This window comes from Ailuropoda melanoleuca, chromosome 3 (genome assembly GCF_002007445.2).
Source record: "Ailuropoda melanoleuca isolate Jingjing chromosome 3, ASM200744v2, whole genome shotgun sequence".
NCBI classification, from domain to species: Eukaryota; Metazoa; Chordata; class Mammalia; order Carnivora; family Ursidae; genus Ailuropoda; species Ailuropoda melanoleuca.
This window is the reverse complement of record NC_048220.1, coordinates 106,811,570-106,829,661: the sequence shown is the minus strand read 5'-3', so window position 1 is coordinate 106,829,661 and position 18,092 is coordinate 106,811,570. Positions and strand designations below refer to the sequence as shown.

Below are 18,092 nucleotides of genomic sequence, written 5' to 3'. Positions count from 1 at the left end.
TACCCACGCCACACCTCTGAGGGTCAGACACTGTTCCAAGCACAGCACACCCAGAGGAAACACACAGGGGTCGCTTCTGCCTGCACCTGACCCAGCCTCCACCTGTTGCCCTCAAGCTGTTCCTTCTCTGTCCCCTCCCACCTCCTTTCAGCGCCACCTGTCCCAGGAGGAGTTCTACCAGGTCTTCGGCATGACCATCTCCGAGTTTGACCGGCTGGCCCTCTGGAAGAGGAATGAACTGAAGAAGCAAGCCCGGCTGTTCTAGGCAGAGGCTCTATAAATATATATGCATTTATATAAAGATATATGTAAAATCTCTATACTGAAGCTCGGTATAATCCTCTCTTGTGTAATGGGAGACACTGCCTGCCGTGAGACTTGCTTTTCTGTACTGTCAGGCAAGCCCACATCATTGAGATATTTTTATGCTCCTTACTTTCTCTTTTCTAACTGCTCTGGGGTTTGGGAAGGGATTTGAGGAGACTCCCATCCTTTTACTGGGGATCCTTTTTATACTGAAACATCTGTCTTAACCTGAGTCCCCCAAGGTCCAAATCTCTTTCCTAAAGGAGGGGCCTGAAGAAGTCTGTCTTCTCTCTGCTTCTAGGCTCTTTCCCCAGTCTCCAGGGTGGATGCTGACCATGCAGTTTTCACACCTTACTGGCCCCAGAGGGGCCCTCCCCTGAGTCACTGAGCACCTTTGAGAGCCCGTGAAGAATTTTCTCATCTCCCCCAATTAGGAGTTCGGTGCTCTCTGGGGGTGATGCACTTAGCCGTGGGGGCCTCGGATCTACTCAGTACAGCAGCAAACAGAAGTGGCTAGGGCCTTGGCCTCTCTGCAGCTCCTCAGTCCTCCTCCTTCTGCCCTTGATCCTAACCTCTCCCTTGTCCAAGTCTCATGGTAGGAGAAGAAAAAGCACTTCCCTTCCCTCCACCACTTCCAACTGGCCCCGTTGCCTGGCCCTGATGTGGAAAAGAGGGAAAGTGTGGGAGCCGGCAACAGGAGCCAGAGCAAGGAACCTGTTAGAATTGGAGCTGCAGGACTTCTTGCGACCCTCCTCTCACCCTCACTGCTCCCAGCACCTCCTGACCCCTTTGGAGGAGAGGCCGATTATTACAGTCTGAATTCTTCAGCCTTACTATGATCTATGTGCCTGACAACTCAACACACCACAGGGCTAACGTTCCCATCACAGCTCAGCAGAACAGCTAAACAGACAACCTCTAACACCCTTCTAAACATAATACAGGCCATGTCCCAAAGAAGGCTTTCTGGTCTACACCTGCTGGTCCCTGGGCTAGAAGGGCAACTGAACCTGTCCCTCACCAGTCGTCGGCTCCCACTGCAAAGTTGGCCATGTTTCATAGGGGAAACCTTTGGAAGAATGGCTGCTTATGGAATTCCAAAATGAAGCACTGGCCAACACTGCTCGTGATCACCCTGGATTTCCCCAGTGGCTGCCTTTCCTGCCCTCTTGCCTTCTTGAACAGGGATGAAAGTTTGACGTTAACTTCTCTCCTCCCTTCCCCAAACCTTTGACCCCCAGTTGGTAATGTGTGGTGGGGTCTGTTCCTTCTTGGAGATGCCTTGACGTAGATCATTTTGAGGTCACGGAAGGAAGATGAAGAAGTGGAAATAACCACATGACTCTCAAGAGGCTGGTGATATGACGTGGCAAATAGAGAACTGACTCCAACCCAGCAAACCCTCACTGAACACCTGCTGATGCTGAGCCCCCGCTGTGTTGTGAGCACTGCACGGGGGAGGGAGACGGGGACCCTGAGATGGTCAACATGGGATCTGGGCTGGGGGGGGGCGTGCCTGCTAACACTGGGTGTCGTCAGGCATGGACTCACACATGATGGATGTAAGGCAGGAAGTGACGGAGATGGCATGAGAACGTGTTTGTGGAATTACTGAGTAAACAGATGCACGTTGGTGCAGACCAAGGAGTGCTTTCTGGAAGAGACTGCGTAAGAGCAAAGTTCAGGAAGGATCTTTGTAAACTGAGAGGACACTGTCACTTGAAAGCATGATAGGATGAGGGGCCAGAAGGAGGTCTAACACACTCTCATTTAAAACATCAACCCTCTCTGCAACTCTCTTCTTGGCCAATGTCTTTCAACTGTCCTGACCCTTTAGAAATGTCCCCAGCCAGACGCAATCATTGAAACTGCCTCATTATCACTGGTTAAGAACTTGGCAAGATGAAGGGCTTTTGTTATTGTTGTTGGGTATTTTTGTTTCCCATAAAAGCACATAATTTCAACCCAGGCCCGTGTCCTTCTGTTGTTTCTGGTGTGAGTGGAAATGCATGAGGGGGAAGGGGCCGAACCGTGCACATTTTCCAAAATAAAAGAATCTAGAGAGCAGCTCTCTCTTGGCCTCAGTTTCTCCTCCTGTAAATTAAGAAAACTTGACAAGGTGAGCATCACCCAGATTGTGTCCTGCAGCACGTGGGGGTCTGCAGGACGGGGAGGATATTCTGACAAATATGGTTCTGTGATCCCGAAACTAGCAAGAATAACAATAGTTCTTTATTAAGTACTGATGGTGTGCCAAGGTCTACACTGAAGACTTTACCCATCACGTCATGTCAGCCTCTGTAACAACCCAAGAGGGAGCACATAAGAATAATTATTTATATCTCACAGATGAGAAAACAGCTTTCAAGAGGACTTAAAATTACCGTGATGGAGGCAGAAGCCAATTTCACCCTGTTTGGGCTTAGAGAGACTGCTTAGCCCCTCTTAGCATTCAGGATGCTTCCAGCTGCAAGTAAGGAGTGCCTTGTTAAAAGTGACTTAAACAATGACAGTCCCTATTGTCCTGCACAACTGGAAATCCAAGTTCAGGGGTAATCAATTCAGCAGTTCGATGATACCATCGGGGGCCCAGGTTCTCTGCATCTCTTCACTCCACCATCCTCAGTAGAGTGGCTTTTGTCCTGAGATGTGACCTGTCCTGTTTACAAAAGGCTGCTGTGGCCCCAGGCATCAAGTCTTCACACCACCACAACAAAAAACAGGAAAGAAATTTCCCTTTATGTGTCTCTTTTGATCAGAAAACTATCCAGAAGTCCTCAGTGGACTTCTCAGGTCCCACCGGCAGAGCTAGGGAACGGATTCATGCCCTTGCTGCTGGGAACTTGAGTATTCGGCATTTTGAGCCTCAATAGTGGGTGGCAAGTGCTGTGCTGAGAAAGAAAGAGATGGGCAGACAAAGAAGGGCCTCTGGATAAGTGAATCACAGTGTCCCTGCCACACCCACTGCCCTCCCCTTAGAGACCTACAACATACATTGCCAAAAGCCCCCACAAAGCCCTGCAGTACCTTTGTTTAATTCAACGCTTCATAAACTAATTTGACCTAACTCTAAGAAATGTTACTTACTCTGTTTCTACTTTATTTCCTATTTCTACCCTAAGATAAACACTTACCTCACTTTTGACATCTCTGAAGATGGGATGTGGCTTAAAAGTATCTCTTCTCTGGACCACTCATCACATGACTCTTCTAAAAATCATCCCCACCATGGCCCCTTCAGATAGGTGGCTCAAATGTGCAAAAGGACACTAACAAATGCTCCTTTGCTCCCTTCCTACACACACACACCCAGCAAATACTTACTGAGCATCTGGGGGGAGGCAGGAGCACTGAAGATTCAACAGTGTGTAAGGCAGTGTGAGCTCTCATGCAGCTCTGGTCTAGAGGAGAGAACAGATGGTAAGTAAGTAACAGAAAAAGAGATGACACACGAAGATAACGACTGCACAGGCAACAAATGGAGTACCAGAGAGGGGAGCGGAAAGGAACTCGCTTCTCATACTCACTGAAGGATGAAAACAAAGTACGCAAGGGAAAAGTAGGGGTGGGAGCACTCTAAGCACAGAGAAAGCATGTGCAAAGGCACGGTGGTTGGTGAGAGTTTGGTGTATTTGAGCAACTGAATGTTCCAGTGAAGACAGAGAGGAGTGAGCGAAGGGGAGAATGAGATTAGAAGGGGGGTGGGGAGTGTGGGTGGCTCAGTTGGTTAAGCATCCAACTCTTGATCTCAGCTCAGCTCTTGATCTCAGGGTCATGAGTTCAAGCCCCCTCCTTGGGCTCCACACTGGGCCCGGAGCCTACTTGAAGAAGGAGGAGGAGGAGGAGAGGGAAGAAAAGGAAGAGAAGGGAGGAGAAAAAGAAGGGGAAGAAGAAGAGGAGGAGAAGGAGAAAGGAGGAGGAGGAGAAGAAAGGAAGGCAGGGTCCAGGACATGCCGGGAGACTGAATGCTTCTCATTCATTCAGGCTTTGTGGACATTGTCTGGATTGCCGTGTGGTTGTGCATCTACCAGATGCAGGGAAAATCGCTCTGAGCCTCGTTACCTGCAGTGGGGTCCCCAGCCGGCAGCGCTGGAGTCGGCTGGGAGCTTGGGAGAAATGCCGACTCTCAGGCCGCCCCCCGACCTACTCAATCCCCACCTGTATTTTAGTAAGACTGCCTCGTGATTCACACACGTAGTGAGATTAGAGAAGCATTGCTCTAAAACATCTTCCTTTTATGGACGAACGCCAACACGTTTGTGCCAGCCTTTCTGAAGCTCGAGGAGGGAACCTTTTCTCCATGCACATGACCTTTTTGAACACTGGGGGGCAACCTTACATTAATAAAGCAGAACATAAAGGGGGGGAGCACAGAAATCACAGAATGTGAGAGCTTAAAGTCAATACAATGGCCGCATTCTGCAGCCACAGAAACAGGCCCACCGAGCATCTGAACAGAGCAGGCTGGGCAGCCAGCTCGCCTGCACTGGGGCCCGTCATCCTTACCAGGCACCTGGAGCAGAAACGTGGGACGAGCTGTGGAAGGTGTCGGCAGCTGCAGCAGCCGCTGAACAGAGCCCAACATGGAGAGGAGGGGCTTGAAACTCAAGGAGGGGAAGGCACTGCTAAAACCCACAGTAATTAAGTTCACAGAACTATGCCAACTCCGTTAATACCCCACGTGGAATTAAGTTTTAAGTGCTTCATTTCACTTCAGACTTCAAGATGCTCAAAATCTTGCCTATACAATAATAAAGACCTACTTACACATGCGGCCGTGAGCTGCTGCCGCCGTTCAAGAGCCCTGGAGTGAGACCCCCAATAAATAACATCCCGAAGCTGTGAAGACGAGGGCCAGCCTCTCAATACCACCCAGGAGCCCCCTCCCCTCTTCACCTGGCCTGGTCCAAGATGATTGGCACAGGAGCACAGGTGCGAGAAACTAAAAGGCCTGCAGTCACTCACACACACACACACACACACCCTCACACGGTTAGTCCTCGGGGCAAATAAGGGCCAATGTAGAGATGAATCAGGTCAAAAGTAAGGTGACATCTATGCCTGTGACCAAAAGTGTTTCCCAAATTTCAGTTACTCAAACACAACCTTCTCAATTTTCATCAGATTTTTTACTTAATGTGATTTACGTGATATTTTTCTTTCAATGGACTGATACCTGACATTTCTATTTATCAGTGAAAGTACGGATTCATAAGGACCAGCGATGTGCTTTTAATACAAATTCAAATAAATTGGTAACCCTTCAAATATGGTGGTCTGTGTAACATCCGAATCCATCCACACTTCCCAGCACTCTGAATTCCACACTTTGGGAAGCACTGCTCTGTCTGACAGAAGTGGGAGGGGAGGAGATGTGTTTTCCCCATTAGGGTGGGCCCTACTCCAATTAGCCTGGTAACCCTGTAAGAAGAGGAGATTGGGACACACAGAGACACCAGGGGACAGAGGAAAGCCCGTGTGTAGAGGCAGCAGGAGGGAGGCCTCAGAGGACACCGACTCTGTTGGCACCTTGAGCTTGGACTTCCAGCCTCCAGGGCTGTGAACAAATAAATCTCCATTGTTTAAGCCGCCCAGTCGGTGGGATTTTGTTTGCACAGCCCTAGCACACGAATATAGTGTGTGAAATTAGCTTGCAAAACAGGAACGACAGCACTTACTTCACAGGGTGGTAAGGACGGAATGATGTATGTTCAGTAGCTGGCCTCCAGGGAAGTGTGCAGTGCCCTTGACCGCTCAGCATCTCCCGCATTCCTAGATCAGGTGGCTTACCCGGATTACCAGCGCCCCCTCTGGCCAGTGCTGGAACTGCAGGAAAAGAGGAACGACTTTCTCCCCTGCATCTCCTCCACCTATAAAAAGGGACGGTGCGACGTCCTTCGCCACAGACTGGGAGACACCACCTGAGGATAAAGACTAACCAGCGGCAGGCAGAGTCAGGAGACAGACCCAAAGCGGTGACTGCTCTGCTTGCCAGCCTCAGCGCTTCAGCTCCGCGGGTACCCTCTGAGTGAATGAATGCTTTTTTTGGTTTCAGCTGGTTTGAGTTGTGATTTTGTCACTTGCCACCAAAGGAGTCACGACCAATAAGCTAGCTCCTAGAGAAAATTCACCTTAGCAGGGGAGCCTCAAGTGAAGTCTCCCATGCCTACCTGTGGATACAGAATTTACTGTCTAACTCATGGACAGGGTCTGACCCACCTGGACCAGGAGAAATGGTCCCGTGCAATTTGTCCTTCTGACAAAATAGCAGTGCTGTTTCACTTTTTAAAAATATACACACAAAATTCCACCCCTTAACAGACCCTGTGGGCAACAGTAGCCGGAAGCTCTGTCTGCCTCCTACTTCAGAATATGAGGAGTTCTTGAAGGGAAGGAGGAACCTGGCAGAATCTCTCTCATTTCCAATGGTTTGATTTCCATAAACTGCCCTGCAGGGGGCAGCCTGGGCGTGTGGCTGCAATTTCAGTTTCCCTTAACGTGTCCAGCAGCATCTGACCACTTCTGCAGAGGAAACCCATACTGATGACCATGATACCTCACACTGACATGCGTCAGCGCTGGACTGAGCACCTGACATAGCTGGTTTAATCCTCTGGGTACTTCTTTCACCCTCCTTTTACCGATGAGCAGATTGAGCTCTCGCTACGTCATTCATTCCAGGTTTCACAGCTGTGCACAGCAGAGCCTGAACCTGAACGCAGGGATGTCTCACCCCCAGGTCCATGCATTTGGCCACTGTACAACGACCTCCCTAAGCAGAGTGAGAGCTGAATTTGGAGAACGCTTCCTCTGTGCCAGGCCAGGCACCAAGCATGCTACATACACAGTCACATTGAAGCCTCCAAGCCCCGTGTGAGGGAGCTGTTGTTAGCCCCCGATTTTTAGATGATGATCTGAAGATGAGTCACCAAGGGTTCGGAGAGATTGAAGATCTGGCTTTTCATCTCGCTCTCCCCAATGTGTCCCACAGGTGGCAGAAAATGACAGTTATGGGGGCAGGAGGGTGGCTCCAGTGACATCAAGTCTGGAGTCCTGGACACCACTCCCGGCCCTGCCTCTTAGGCCTTGTGTGCTTTCGGATAAGGTTTCTTCCCCGCTTTGGGCTGTAGTTTCCTTACCTGACAATGAAGAGACCATCCCACCTAACCTTTCCAGTTACTCTCGGCTCTAAAGTTTTTCTGGTTCCAGGATTCAGAAATTCCCTTTGGACTTCAGCAGCCCGGTCTCATCCTGCAGCACGGAGGTGAAGATGGGGCATGCCATGCAGCCCCTCAGAACAGAGTTAGCCCATGCCGCAGTGTTACGGGCTGGACATCACCTCGGGCCGTCAGGGTGGACGCGCCCCGCTGGACAGACTCCCTGGAAGACTGTGATCTCCCTCAAGGTTCCACAAAGGTAGCTGCAGGCCAAATGAAGACCATCTGGCAATGTTTTCAAGTAACTGGAATTCATTACGAACATTTTTAAATCAAGAGGTTTTACACTAAAAGCTGGATTCTGGGTTTTTCCAGAAAAGTCTAAAAACGTGGCCGTTCCAGGCCCATGTTCCTCCTGGCCACACTGGCCCCAGGCAGCTGGCTACTGGCCCTTCCGATGGCACAACAGGGCTCTCCTTTGCCATGGACCCGACTGCTCCCCTGGCCACTCACACACCCCCCTCCCCTGCTTGGCCCTTCAGGCACTCTGGGAGTGAGCCTCACATAAAGAGACAAGGGTGCCTTTTTTTTTTTTTTTTGAGAAAGGACCTTATGAGAGGAGACAGGCTTCATGCAGCCTTCAGGCATAAAAACAAAAGCTCCTTTCCTCCAGACACAACCAGCTCACCGGGCTCCGTTCACCACTGAAGCCGAGCCCGGTGGCCTGGGTACAGGTAGGAGCCCCATGCCCTGGAACAGAAATCTGAAGGTGAGACCAAAGGAGGGGTTTTCATCCTTGAAACTCTTTCTCTTTCTCCCAGCAGCCACCACCCAGATCTCTATCTGCTTTCCAGGGCCCGGGGTAGACCAGCAGACATGTGTCATTTCCCTGGGTAGGGGCTATAATGGTGACATTGTGCCGAGTGGAACAAGAGAAGTTTTCATCCAGCCACCAGCCCTGGGCAGACGCTCGAGCGGGGGGCTCTGTGGCTCACTCTGCACAAAGGAGCTTGGGAGAGGGGCCCTGAGCTGAGCAGAAGTCCGGTGGGCTGGGCTGCCTGCCCATAGCAGCATGCAGCAAGACGGCCGCAGACATAGTGCTTGCAGCACCCCTCACTGCACTCTCATTTCCCCTGCAAATAACTGAGCAAACAAACCCTCCCAGAGGACAAATAGCACCCTCCAGGACACATGCACTAAAGGAAGCCTCAGGAGCCCTTGAGCAATTCCTCACGGACTCACGCCACAGTACTTACGTTCACTCACCAGGTGCTACTGGCTGTAGGGATCCAGCGGGGAGTAAGACGCAGCACCTACCCTCACACTGCTCGCAATCTGGGGGGCCAGGGAAAGCCAAGGAGAGAAGCAAGTAGGAAATTAAACATTGACAACCCAGCCAAAGAACTGAGATTCACAGAGCAACAGAGTCAGTTCAAGAACCCAGGTCTGAACAGCTGATCTGTGGTTTTCTTTACTCTTCCCAGGGTCTCCTAAGTGGCTTGTCTGCCCTGAGGAAGGGGGTCAATGAAGAAGGCACCATAATAAGGAACATGGACTCTACCCTGAGGGCAGAGGGGAGCCCATCACGTATTTTTACAGGGGATCTGATTGGGGTCGCAGAATGTTCACTTTGGTGGCCATGGTGCAAACGGACCTAGAGGCAAGGTGACAGGGTAGAAGGCGAGAGTATGTTTCTTTCACTGGGACGCAGAATCTTTAGCCTCCAAATTTTTCTTTCCCAGGGCTTCCCAGGTTCGCCTGATAAGCTGAGAACGAGACTGGGGAGAATCATTTGTTTTCACAAGACTGGGAGCACGAGGGAGTTGAAAGCTTTCTTCCTGGTATTGTTCACTGGGATCAAATTTGATATCTTTTTACAGAGCTGGAGCTGTCCACACAGAACTCTTTAGACAGCACCAGACAAGCCTAAATACAAAGCAAAAAAAATCCTCTCCGAGGGTTGCACTCACGCAGAGACATGGGAAGGGAAGGAGGAAACGGGGTATCCACAATCTCCATCCCAGCCCTTCCCCAGTGCTTACCACCCAACACCCCACAATCGTGCCAAACCAAACGGCTTTGCAGGCACGTCCTGTGGCCTCTTATCTCTGGGGCTCTGCTCCCACTGTTTGCTCTGCCTGTCATGTAGTCCCCCCATTGTGGGCTCACCCAAATGTCCGTCATCCAGTACTGTGTCCATGATTGGCAAGAAATTCTTGCCTTGTCTTGATGAACTCCAAGAGCACTTTCTCTCTCCTCTGGTACTTTTCACATAATAATTTGTACATATTTATCTCCCCTACTAGATTGTAGATTCCTTGAGGACAGAGCCCTTTCCTACTTGATGTTAGTTCTCCCTATAGGAAATTGCACAGAATGCAACACATAATCCTAAGTGAACTGATGAAATGTGGTGTCATTTTTATGGTGCCTATAGACCCCATTAAATGAAAAGGACAGAAAAAATATATATAGTTATACTTTGTCTGAGAACCCACAAACAGGGTTTTTCATTCTGTGAGCCTGACAGCAACCAAGCTGTAGTCAACTTAGTCAACAGTGCCACCCAGTGGGCATTATGAGTAATTATCTAAACCAGAACCACTACATCTCCAGAACCCCTTCTTTTTGTTAATCCTTAGCAGAACTGTGCACAGACTGTGTTCTCCCATTTATACATTTAACCGGGTCCACAGCCCAGTTAATCCCACCCCATAAATTATTCCACAGATCCATATAAATTCTCCTTAGCCCTTTTGACTTTTCTGTTCCAATTCTCTGATGAACCCAAGTTCTTGAAATTTTCTGAAATTTCTTTTAAAAATCTGCCAAAGCCTCTGTCTTTGCCATTGTTATATTTTATATTATTTTATTCTTGCATATTAAATATTATGTTTTTAAAGTTATTAACGAGCTAGCCTAGGAACTGAACTGCCATTTACAGCCTTATTTCTAAGGGTTTCAGAGTTCCAACAGTGAACTTGGGGAACTTAACCCACTTGTAAATTGTTGGTTGTCTGCTTTAGAATTTAAACGGACCTTTTCAAATTGGAAAAGTAGGCAGGAACAAAGAGCAACTTGGAAAATAATAATGGCTCACATTTTTATAGCTATTTATGGTTTATAAAGTGGGTTTGTACCATCATTTCATTTGCCCTCTCAACAGCCCTATGAGGTCAATAAGAGGTCTCCCCAAGCACAATGAGCAAACCAGTCTTGTGCACTTCATACATAGAACAAGACACCACACACAAGTTTTCAAACTCAAAACCTATTGTTTTCTTCAGTACACCACATTTCACCCATACACACTACAAACAACACAGCAATTTTTTGAAGGCAGCATTAATTACAACGTGTCTGTAAAAGCAATGGATAAAAGACTCCCAGTCCAGGAAGATGCAGGATTCTCTTTCCCAAGCCGTTCCTCCTCTCTCTGCCTTTGCACAAGGTGTTCCCAATGACAGGATGTTCTAAGTCAAAGGAGTTCCCTAGTCAAAACTGAAAACAGAGACTTGGTCCATCCTGGGGAGGAAGGGTGTCTAGGAGGACAACTGGGCTTGGACTTCACCTTATAAAAGGTCTTAAATTTAGACATTTGATATTGTCTGTAAATGAGTTGTGCCTGTTTTCACAGAGATACGCTAATAGGATGAAAGAAGTTGACGTTCTTCATACAATTTTAAACTTAACTCCCATGCCTGGGCCAGCCACACTGGCCACAGCAGTATTTTTTCTCCATGCCGTAATCATTTTGGAAAGAGCACACTTACATTGCACTATATTTTGTATGCTGAAAGTATTCACTTCCACTCCACTGTATCCCTCCGTTTTGATATTTCTTCGTCTGTTAATACACAAAGAATCTCAGAAGTTGGAAGTATCCCAAGCACTGCCCACCTTTTAATCGTCTCTGTGTGTCCTTGTCTTCGACGATCTTCTTTAGGGAGCTCTCCGTTATTATTATTTCACTCTTCTCTCACACCGGTTATTGGTGCACCCGCGTAGCGCCCGGGCCGCTCTCTGCCACTAGAAAGTGCTCAGGCAAGACCTGTCGAATGGAGACCATACACCCAGAGTCAGGAAATGAGTGGCAGCTGCAGGGAGAGGTTTTGACTCCCGGNGCCGGGGGGGGGGGGGGGGGACATGTTCTAACAGTCTGGGCAGTCTGCAGATGGAATGCGCTGGAAGGTGCGACAGTGAGCCCCCCATCGCGAGCCGAGGGCGAGCAGAGCGGAAGACCGCACGGGCCGGGCTGGGGGGTGCCGCGCGGGAGCGAGAGCGCGGGAACCGGACAGTGGGACCTCGGGCCTCAGCGGGCTGGGCGCGGGGGCGCGCGCGAGGCAGGGCGGGGCGAGGGCGCGTGCGGGGCCCGGGACACCCCCGAGAGGAAGAGGAGGAGGGAGAGGGGTGGGGGTGCTGAGGAGGGGTCGGAGCGGGTGCCGGCGCGGGGTCGGGGGTGGGAGGCCCGGGCCAGGGTGGACAGGTGCCTCCTGCCGCCGGGGCAGCTCGGGTGTAGACTAGTCCCTCCTCTCCCGGGGCCGAGTGGCCTCCTGTGTGTAAGACCCGTTCCACACGCTCAGAGTCAACTTCAGGAAAGAATGCCCCGCAGGATTCCTGAGGACAGCGAGCTCCTCCCACCCCGTGCCCCTCTGGAAGGGTAAGATGGGGTTGGCAGGTACACTCCCCAACACCGGGACGTGTGAAGCCCCCACTGTGCGCCCCGCGAGACGCCCCGGGGGGGATCCGAGTTTGCCGCTGCCTAGGGCATTGAGAGGAGGAGGGTCAGGCGGGCGTGCCAGCGTGCGCGTGGGGGTCGGAGCCCGGGCTCTGCTCTGACAAGCTGTGTGACCATCGCCCAATCCCTCTCCTTCTCTGGACTAGTGACAAAGTTGGATTGATGGTCTCTGCGAGGCGCTTTCTTGCTCCCACGCTTTTTCAGCAGTTGAGTGTGTTTGATAGAAGTTTCAGGGGTTGGGGAGGACGTGTGTAAATTGACATGAGAAAAGAGAGCAGCACTTGAGGGCGGGCGCTTTTAAAAAGGCCTAGACACTTCAAAAGGCATGTGTCTGCAAAGAAGTGGCCTGCTGGCCATGTGGGCAGTGCCTAAGGCTGGGAATTGGAACACTAGGGTCCGAACCTCCCACCTCTGCAGGCGGAGAGATCACAGGTGCCAATGCGCTTGGTAAACCGGCTGATGTGAGAAGCATTATTCTTGTTGTTATTATTATTAATGGAAAATTCCTCTGCGTCCCTAATAAGCTCACACTTTCCTCCATCTGCCTGTTTGCTGTGCTGAGGCCCCCAAGGTGGGGGGTGGGGGGCGGGAACAGTGACCAGGGGTGTGGAAACAGTTAGGACGGCACCGTGTCAGGGATCAGTGCGTGAGCAGGTTTCAGGATAAGCTGGCGGGCACTCCCAGTTGGGGACAGCCAGGCTTACGGACTCCCCAGGGCTCTAGGGGACCCCAGCTTCCAGTTCAAGATGCTTGGGACAACTTCTCCACCCACCTTGTCCCAGCACAAAATATTGCATATACCTTCTCCTTCCAGACTTGGAAAGTCAGGCAGGAAATGGACAGGGCTTCCGGTTGGCTGTCTGGAGACTGAGGCTGTGATTTGTACAGCAGTTCTCACCTGTTAACTGACTGCTGGACATGTTTACAAAGAGCTACACACTCACCAGGGAGGAAAAACAGAGAAGAGGCACCTCTGACGTCTGTCAGTCCTCGGTTTCCACCTCCCACAGGGTACATTTAAAGCAAAGAGCCCACCACGCGCCCCTGACATAGAGAAAGTTGTCACATATCATCCTGTCTGGTCCCCAGTACAAAAGTCCATATCTAGCCTACTCAGAATTGTGGGACGACTGCGCCCTCCTTAGACCAAGGGTGACAGTAATTCAGTTAGCTTAAAATGCTTAATAACTCACACTTCACTCAGGAAGGCTGTCTCCAGAGCACTCTTCCTAGGAAGCCGGACTTCCTGGGGCTCTGTCAGTACTCAAAACGTTCTAGAGCTCTCGCCCATGCTGCAGGCTTTGCCAGCCTACTTTCCTTCTCCTTCACAGCTCTTGTCTCAATGTGCTGTTACTCAAAGAGTTAGTTATCACACTATATGCTTTGCGCCTACCTTCCCAGCCCAAATGGAAGCTTCTGGAAGGCAGGGAGTGGATCTGTGTGGTCACTCTGTTGACACAGTGCCTCTCACACAGTAGGAGCTAAGAGAGGTTCAGTTCGTTAGCTAGTAATATGAAACACACTTGGTAGTGCACCCCAAGTTGATTAATTGTACTGCTGACTTTTAAAAGAGAATATGCTTCAGAACAGTTCTTTGTGACTTGCAAAGTCCTTCTCAAAATGTGAGTGAAGTGGTCATGTGGCCGGGACACACAAGACCAGGCTATCTATCTAGATCTTAAGTTGTCTACCTCGATAAATAACTGCAAACATCTTCTGAATTCATCTTATGAATTAAACCATATATGAATTAGAATGTGAAACCCGTGTACATTTTCGAAATAAAATATGAGGCTTGAAAAGGCATTCCAGCAGAACTTTTTTGTTGTGCTCCTGTCCCCAGGTGGGTGTGTGCACCATCACTTCTGTTGTCAGGGAAGGTTTAAGAAGATGAGGTCTCATTTCAACCCCATACCTACCACGAGGGGAATGGGATTGTCGTGCCCCCGATTCCGGGGAGGAAACTACACTTCAGTGTTAATAACAATAGCAAGTGAAATCATCATAGGAAAGCAGGCTTGGCAGGTGAATTAGTTTGGTAGAGTGCCATGACAAAATAGCACAGACCAGGTGGCTTAAACAACAAATTTATTTTCTCACTGTTTGGGAGGCTAGAAGTCCAAGATCAAGGTGCTGTCCAGGTTGGTTCCTGGTGTGGCCTTTCTTACAGGCTTGTAGACATCCACCTTCTGGCTGTGTCCTCACCTGACCTCTTCTCTGTGCACGTGAGAGGAGAGAGAGCTCTCTGGTGTCTCTTCCTGTTCTTATAAGGACATCAGTCCTATCAGATTAGGGCCCACCCCTTATGACATCATTTCATCTTAGTTACCTCCCTAAAGGCCCTGTCTCCAAATACGGTCACATTGGAAGGCTAGGGCTTCAACGTATGAATGTCAGGGGGCTCCCCTCCAGTCCGAGCAGCAGGGGTGGGTCACTGACATGAACTTGCCCAGTCACTGGCTGGGTAAGGGACTGAGCTGGGTTTGAACCAAAGTCCTGATCTTAAGCTTACTGCTGACTGCCTCCGCTGTGGCAGGTGACCTGCCCAAGCCCTAGAGTGAGGCTTGGACGCCATGTCTTCCTGCTCCAGCTCCAGCTGCCTCCTTCACACCTCAGCTGCGCTGCTCAGATCTTCAGCAGCGATGACAGCACAAAAACTCACCACCAAAGTCAACCAACTCAAGAATGAAAACAAACCTGGAAATTAGGACTTCTCTTCTAACACCATATGTAAAGCAAGAGTAAAGCAAGATTTATATGATGCCAGAACAGACCAACAAACCACTTAGGATGAAATCCCTTCTGGTAGGATTTCCTGATTCATGAATATCATACAAAGAGAATCATAGACCGGTGGCCATAGACACCACCTTCTAGAGGACAAATTAACTAATTCTCTGTCTTCATAGGAGGATAAAAAAATATAGATGCTGATAATACCTCTTTCTTGGGGTTGCTGTAAATATTAAATGCATGGAAGATGCTTGAAACAATGCCTAGCCTGTGGGACACTCTCAATAAATGCTATTGTAATTACAGTCTTTTTTCACTAGACTCCACATAATAAAATTACTTTATAAAGCTTCACTTGGTCCTTGCACAAGCTGGTGTGACTCTGATGACAGATTTTGAGTCCCTACTCTGTTTTAAGGACTGAGCTAGACAGCTTTGTGTCCAATTCAAAGACAGGGTCTGTGTCCTAATCTTTTCTGTATCCTGGAGCTCCTTTGTGGTGCTTATCTCTTGAAAACCCATCTCTGACCTTCAATAATTGGACCACTGTCCAACAAACATCTCTGAGTGACTGAGAAAATATTAATACGTATGCCAATGTGTCCATTTTCTCTTATTTATCCAATTTATTCATGCCTACTGACCGGCTGTGTCTTCATACTTTTGCCTCTGCAAACTTTCCAGTCTTCTCAAGCCATCCTCTCTTTCAAGATTTTGGTCTAATTTTTTTCTGATTTTGTCATATGCCTTCTTAATGTCCGAGGTTATGTCTGATCTGCCTGTCTCATGTGAAGCCACTGATTTCCCCAAGCCTCCTTTCCTTTCCACTTCACAGCTAGGTCTTCTTCAACGAGTTGAATTCAACCCAAGATGGGAATTTCTTTTGCAGTCTGTATCCTTTGGGAGATTATATTGTCTGCTGGGCAACTCAGGAAATAATCTGAAACTCTGCCTTTCATTAAATAAGATTTTTATTGTTCAAGAGATAGTAGAAGAACCCATTCTTACTATTGTGCCTCTGTTGGACCAGCTTTGAGATCCATGTTAGGAAGGCCACATCTTCCTTATCCAGCTTCCATGGGCCAAGCAACCTGTAGCTACTCCTAGACTCAGCTCTCTAGAGTAACTTACCACCCAACTTCCACCACCAAGGCCATGAATTCCCATGCAGACGTACCTCTTCCCTGACATCCAAGTTCATTCTCTACTCCTATCCATTACTGGCCTTCTGAAAGGAATACTCAACCATATTCATCTTTTCCATCCAAATATGTTTTGTGACATCATCTTTGTCAGCCTGGAGACTCAGTAAAGCTGAATGGTTTAGAGAATGGATAAATGTGGGTTTGAGGTGTTTTGGTTTTTTAGTAGGCTCCAATCCCAACGTGGGGCTTGAACTCATGACCTTGGGATCAAGAGTTGCATGCTCTACCAACTGAGCCAACCAATGCCCCAAGGGTTTGAGTTTTGGCTGCGACTTTCTAGCTGTATGATCTTGTATAAATTGGATAAATTAATTTCTCTGACCTTTAGTTTCATTTCATTTGCAATGTCATGGGGAAAGGTAAAACATGTAAGCTAGCTCTTAGGAAACAGTCAGGAGTGATAGCTATTATATTTATCAAATACGGTTGCTTGGATTTCAGCCACTCTCTGCTATGGGTGTATGTGGTCATATGGGGCCATACTCTCTTCCCCGTAGAGGCTTCTGCTGTCACTGGGCACTGCTTCCATGTCCTTATCCCACTCAGCCTCCCTGGTGTTTGGCTTCTCCATTGTAGTCAAGGTTTTTTCTGCCTCTCCCTCAAATATCAGTTTCAAACCCCCCTTCTCACATGGCTGAGCACCCTGCCAAGTAAGTTCCTCCCTCCTTAACCCCTGCCAGAAGCCTATAATTACTCCATTCTGGTCTTTGCTTGGGAAAAACAATCCTATGCTTGGATACCATCAGCTTCTCCTACTTTTCTTACCCTTCGGAAAAAGACATGCAACTGAACAGAAGAGTAAAGTCCCCGCTAACGCATGCACGCACACTCTCTCTCTCTCTCCCTCTCTCTCTCTCCCCCTAAGCATTTTCCTCCTTCCTTTCCTGGCCAAACTTCTCAAGTACACAGTCAGCATGTCAGCCTCCAGCTCTGTCCCCCCGAACTCCTTGCACTGCGGCATTCTCCCTTCCAACCCCACCTTCTGCAGAAAGCCCACTCTTCAGGGTCACAAATGGCTCCATGCTGTCTCATCTCTCACCTCCTCTAAGTTCCATCTCCTGGACTTCTCTGTAGCACTATTGACCCACTATTGACTCCTCGAAATGTATCCTACTACTCGGTGGAGGTGAGGAAAGCATGGGTTTTGGAATCAAATAAGTCTACGTTAAATATCCACTGTTCCATTCCACCCAGAAGTCTTTCCTGCCTCTCCTCCTGTCCCCCAAGCCCTCTGTTGTCTGTGCTCACGGTCTCTGGGCTTCTCCTGCCCTCAGGCAAGTTATCCAACCAAGTCTTGTCCCCTCGGTCTACAAAGCAGGAAGAATGACCCCCAGCCCTGGGAAACTGGACTGTGGTAGTATTTGCCCAGTGCCCAGAACCTGGTCCATGGCAGGTGCTCACGAATTGTTATTCCCCATCTTCCCCTCTGGCTCACTCGCTTTTTCTTCCTTGAGGACTCTTGCCCCCCTCCCTGCACCACCTCAGCCCTCTCTCTCCACTCCCTCACGTAGAGAGCCACGCCTCCGTGAGGGTGACTCTCAGTGTCCACCTCCAGCCATGAGCTGGGTCCACTCCTGCATTATTTACCTCCTGCCTGGGGTGCATTTCCATCCGGAGGTCAACTCAACCTCCAAATGACCCAATTTTGAACTCCTCTTATTCACCACCAAATCAGATCACCCTTCCTGTTTCTCTTTTTCTGTTAACAACACAACCACGTGAGAAGCTATTGGAGGAAATGGGGCTGTTTGTGAACAAGACTGTGTTTGAAAGGGGGCCAGGGGATCAGTCCTACAGAAGAGATAATAGAACGACTCTCCAGAAGGCTGTACAAGAGATCAAACAGAGGCTGATTTGGGCCTGATCTGGGAGAAGCAGATGAATGAAAAGAATTATCCACTATGAGAATTGGACTTACCCAGGGACATAAGGAAGCCGAGGTTAAATGGCCAC

The 18,092-nt window shown here is 49.2% G+C and overlaps 1 protein-coding gene and 1 long non-coding RNA gene across 8 annotated transcripts in view; one reads left to right on the top strand and one right to left on the bottom strand.

The window, feature by feature from the left end:
* Positions 1-2,274, top strand: part of ABLIM3 (actin binding LIM protein family member 3) — a 107,669-nt gene extending 105,395 nt beyond the window's left edge. For all 7 annotated transcript variants that reach the window (XM_034656911.1, XM_034656910.1, XM_034656909.1 and 4 more), the window contains one exon: positions 152-2,274. In XM_034656911.1, coding sequence (XP_034512802.1) covers positions 152-265 — 114 coding nt within the window. In that variant the 3' untranslated portion in view covers positions 266-2,274. The remainder of the gene's footprint in view (positions 1-151) is intronic.
* Positions 2,275-5,768: 3,494 nt separating this feature from the next.
* LOC117801407 lies at positions 5,769-11,470 on the bottom strand. The gene is made up of 3 exons (XR_004623900.1): positions 11,364-11,470; positions 8,720-8,798; positions 5,769-6,132 (listed from the first exon to the last, which is right to left on the bottom strand). It is a non-coding gene; the product is annotated as an uncharacterized LOC117801407 (long non-coding RNA).
* Between the last annotated feature and the right edge of the window lie 6,622 nt (positions 11,471-18,092).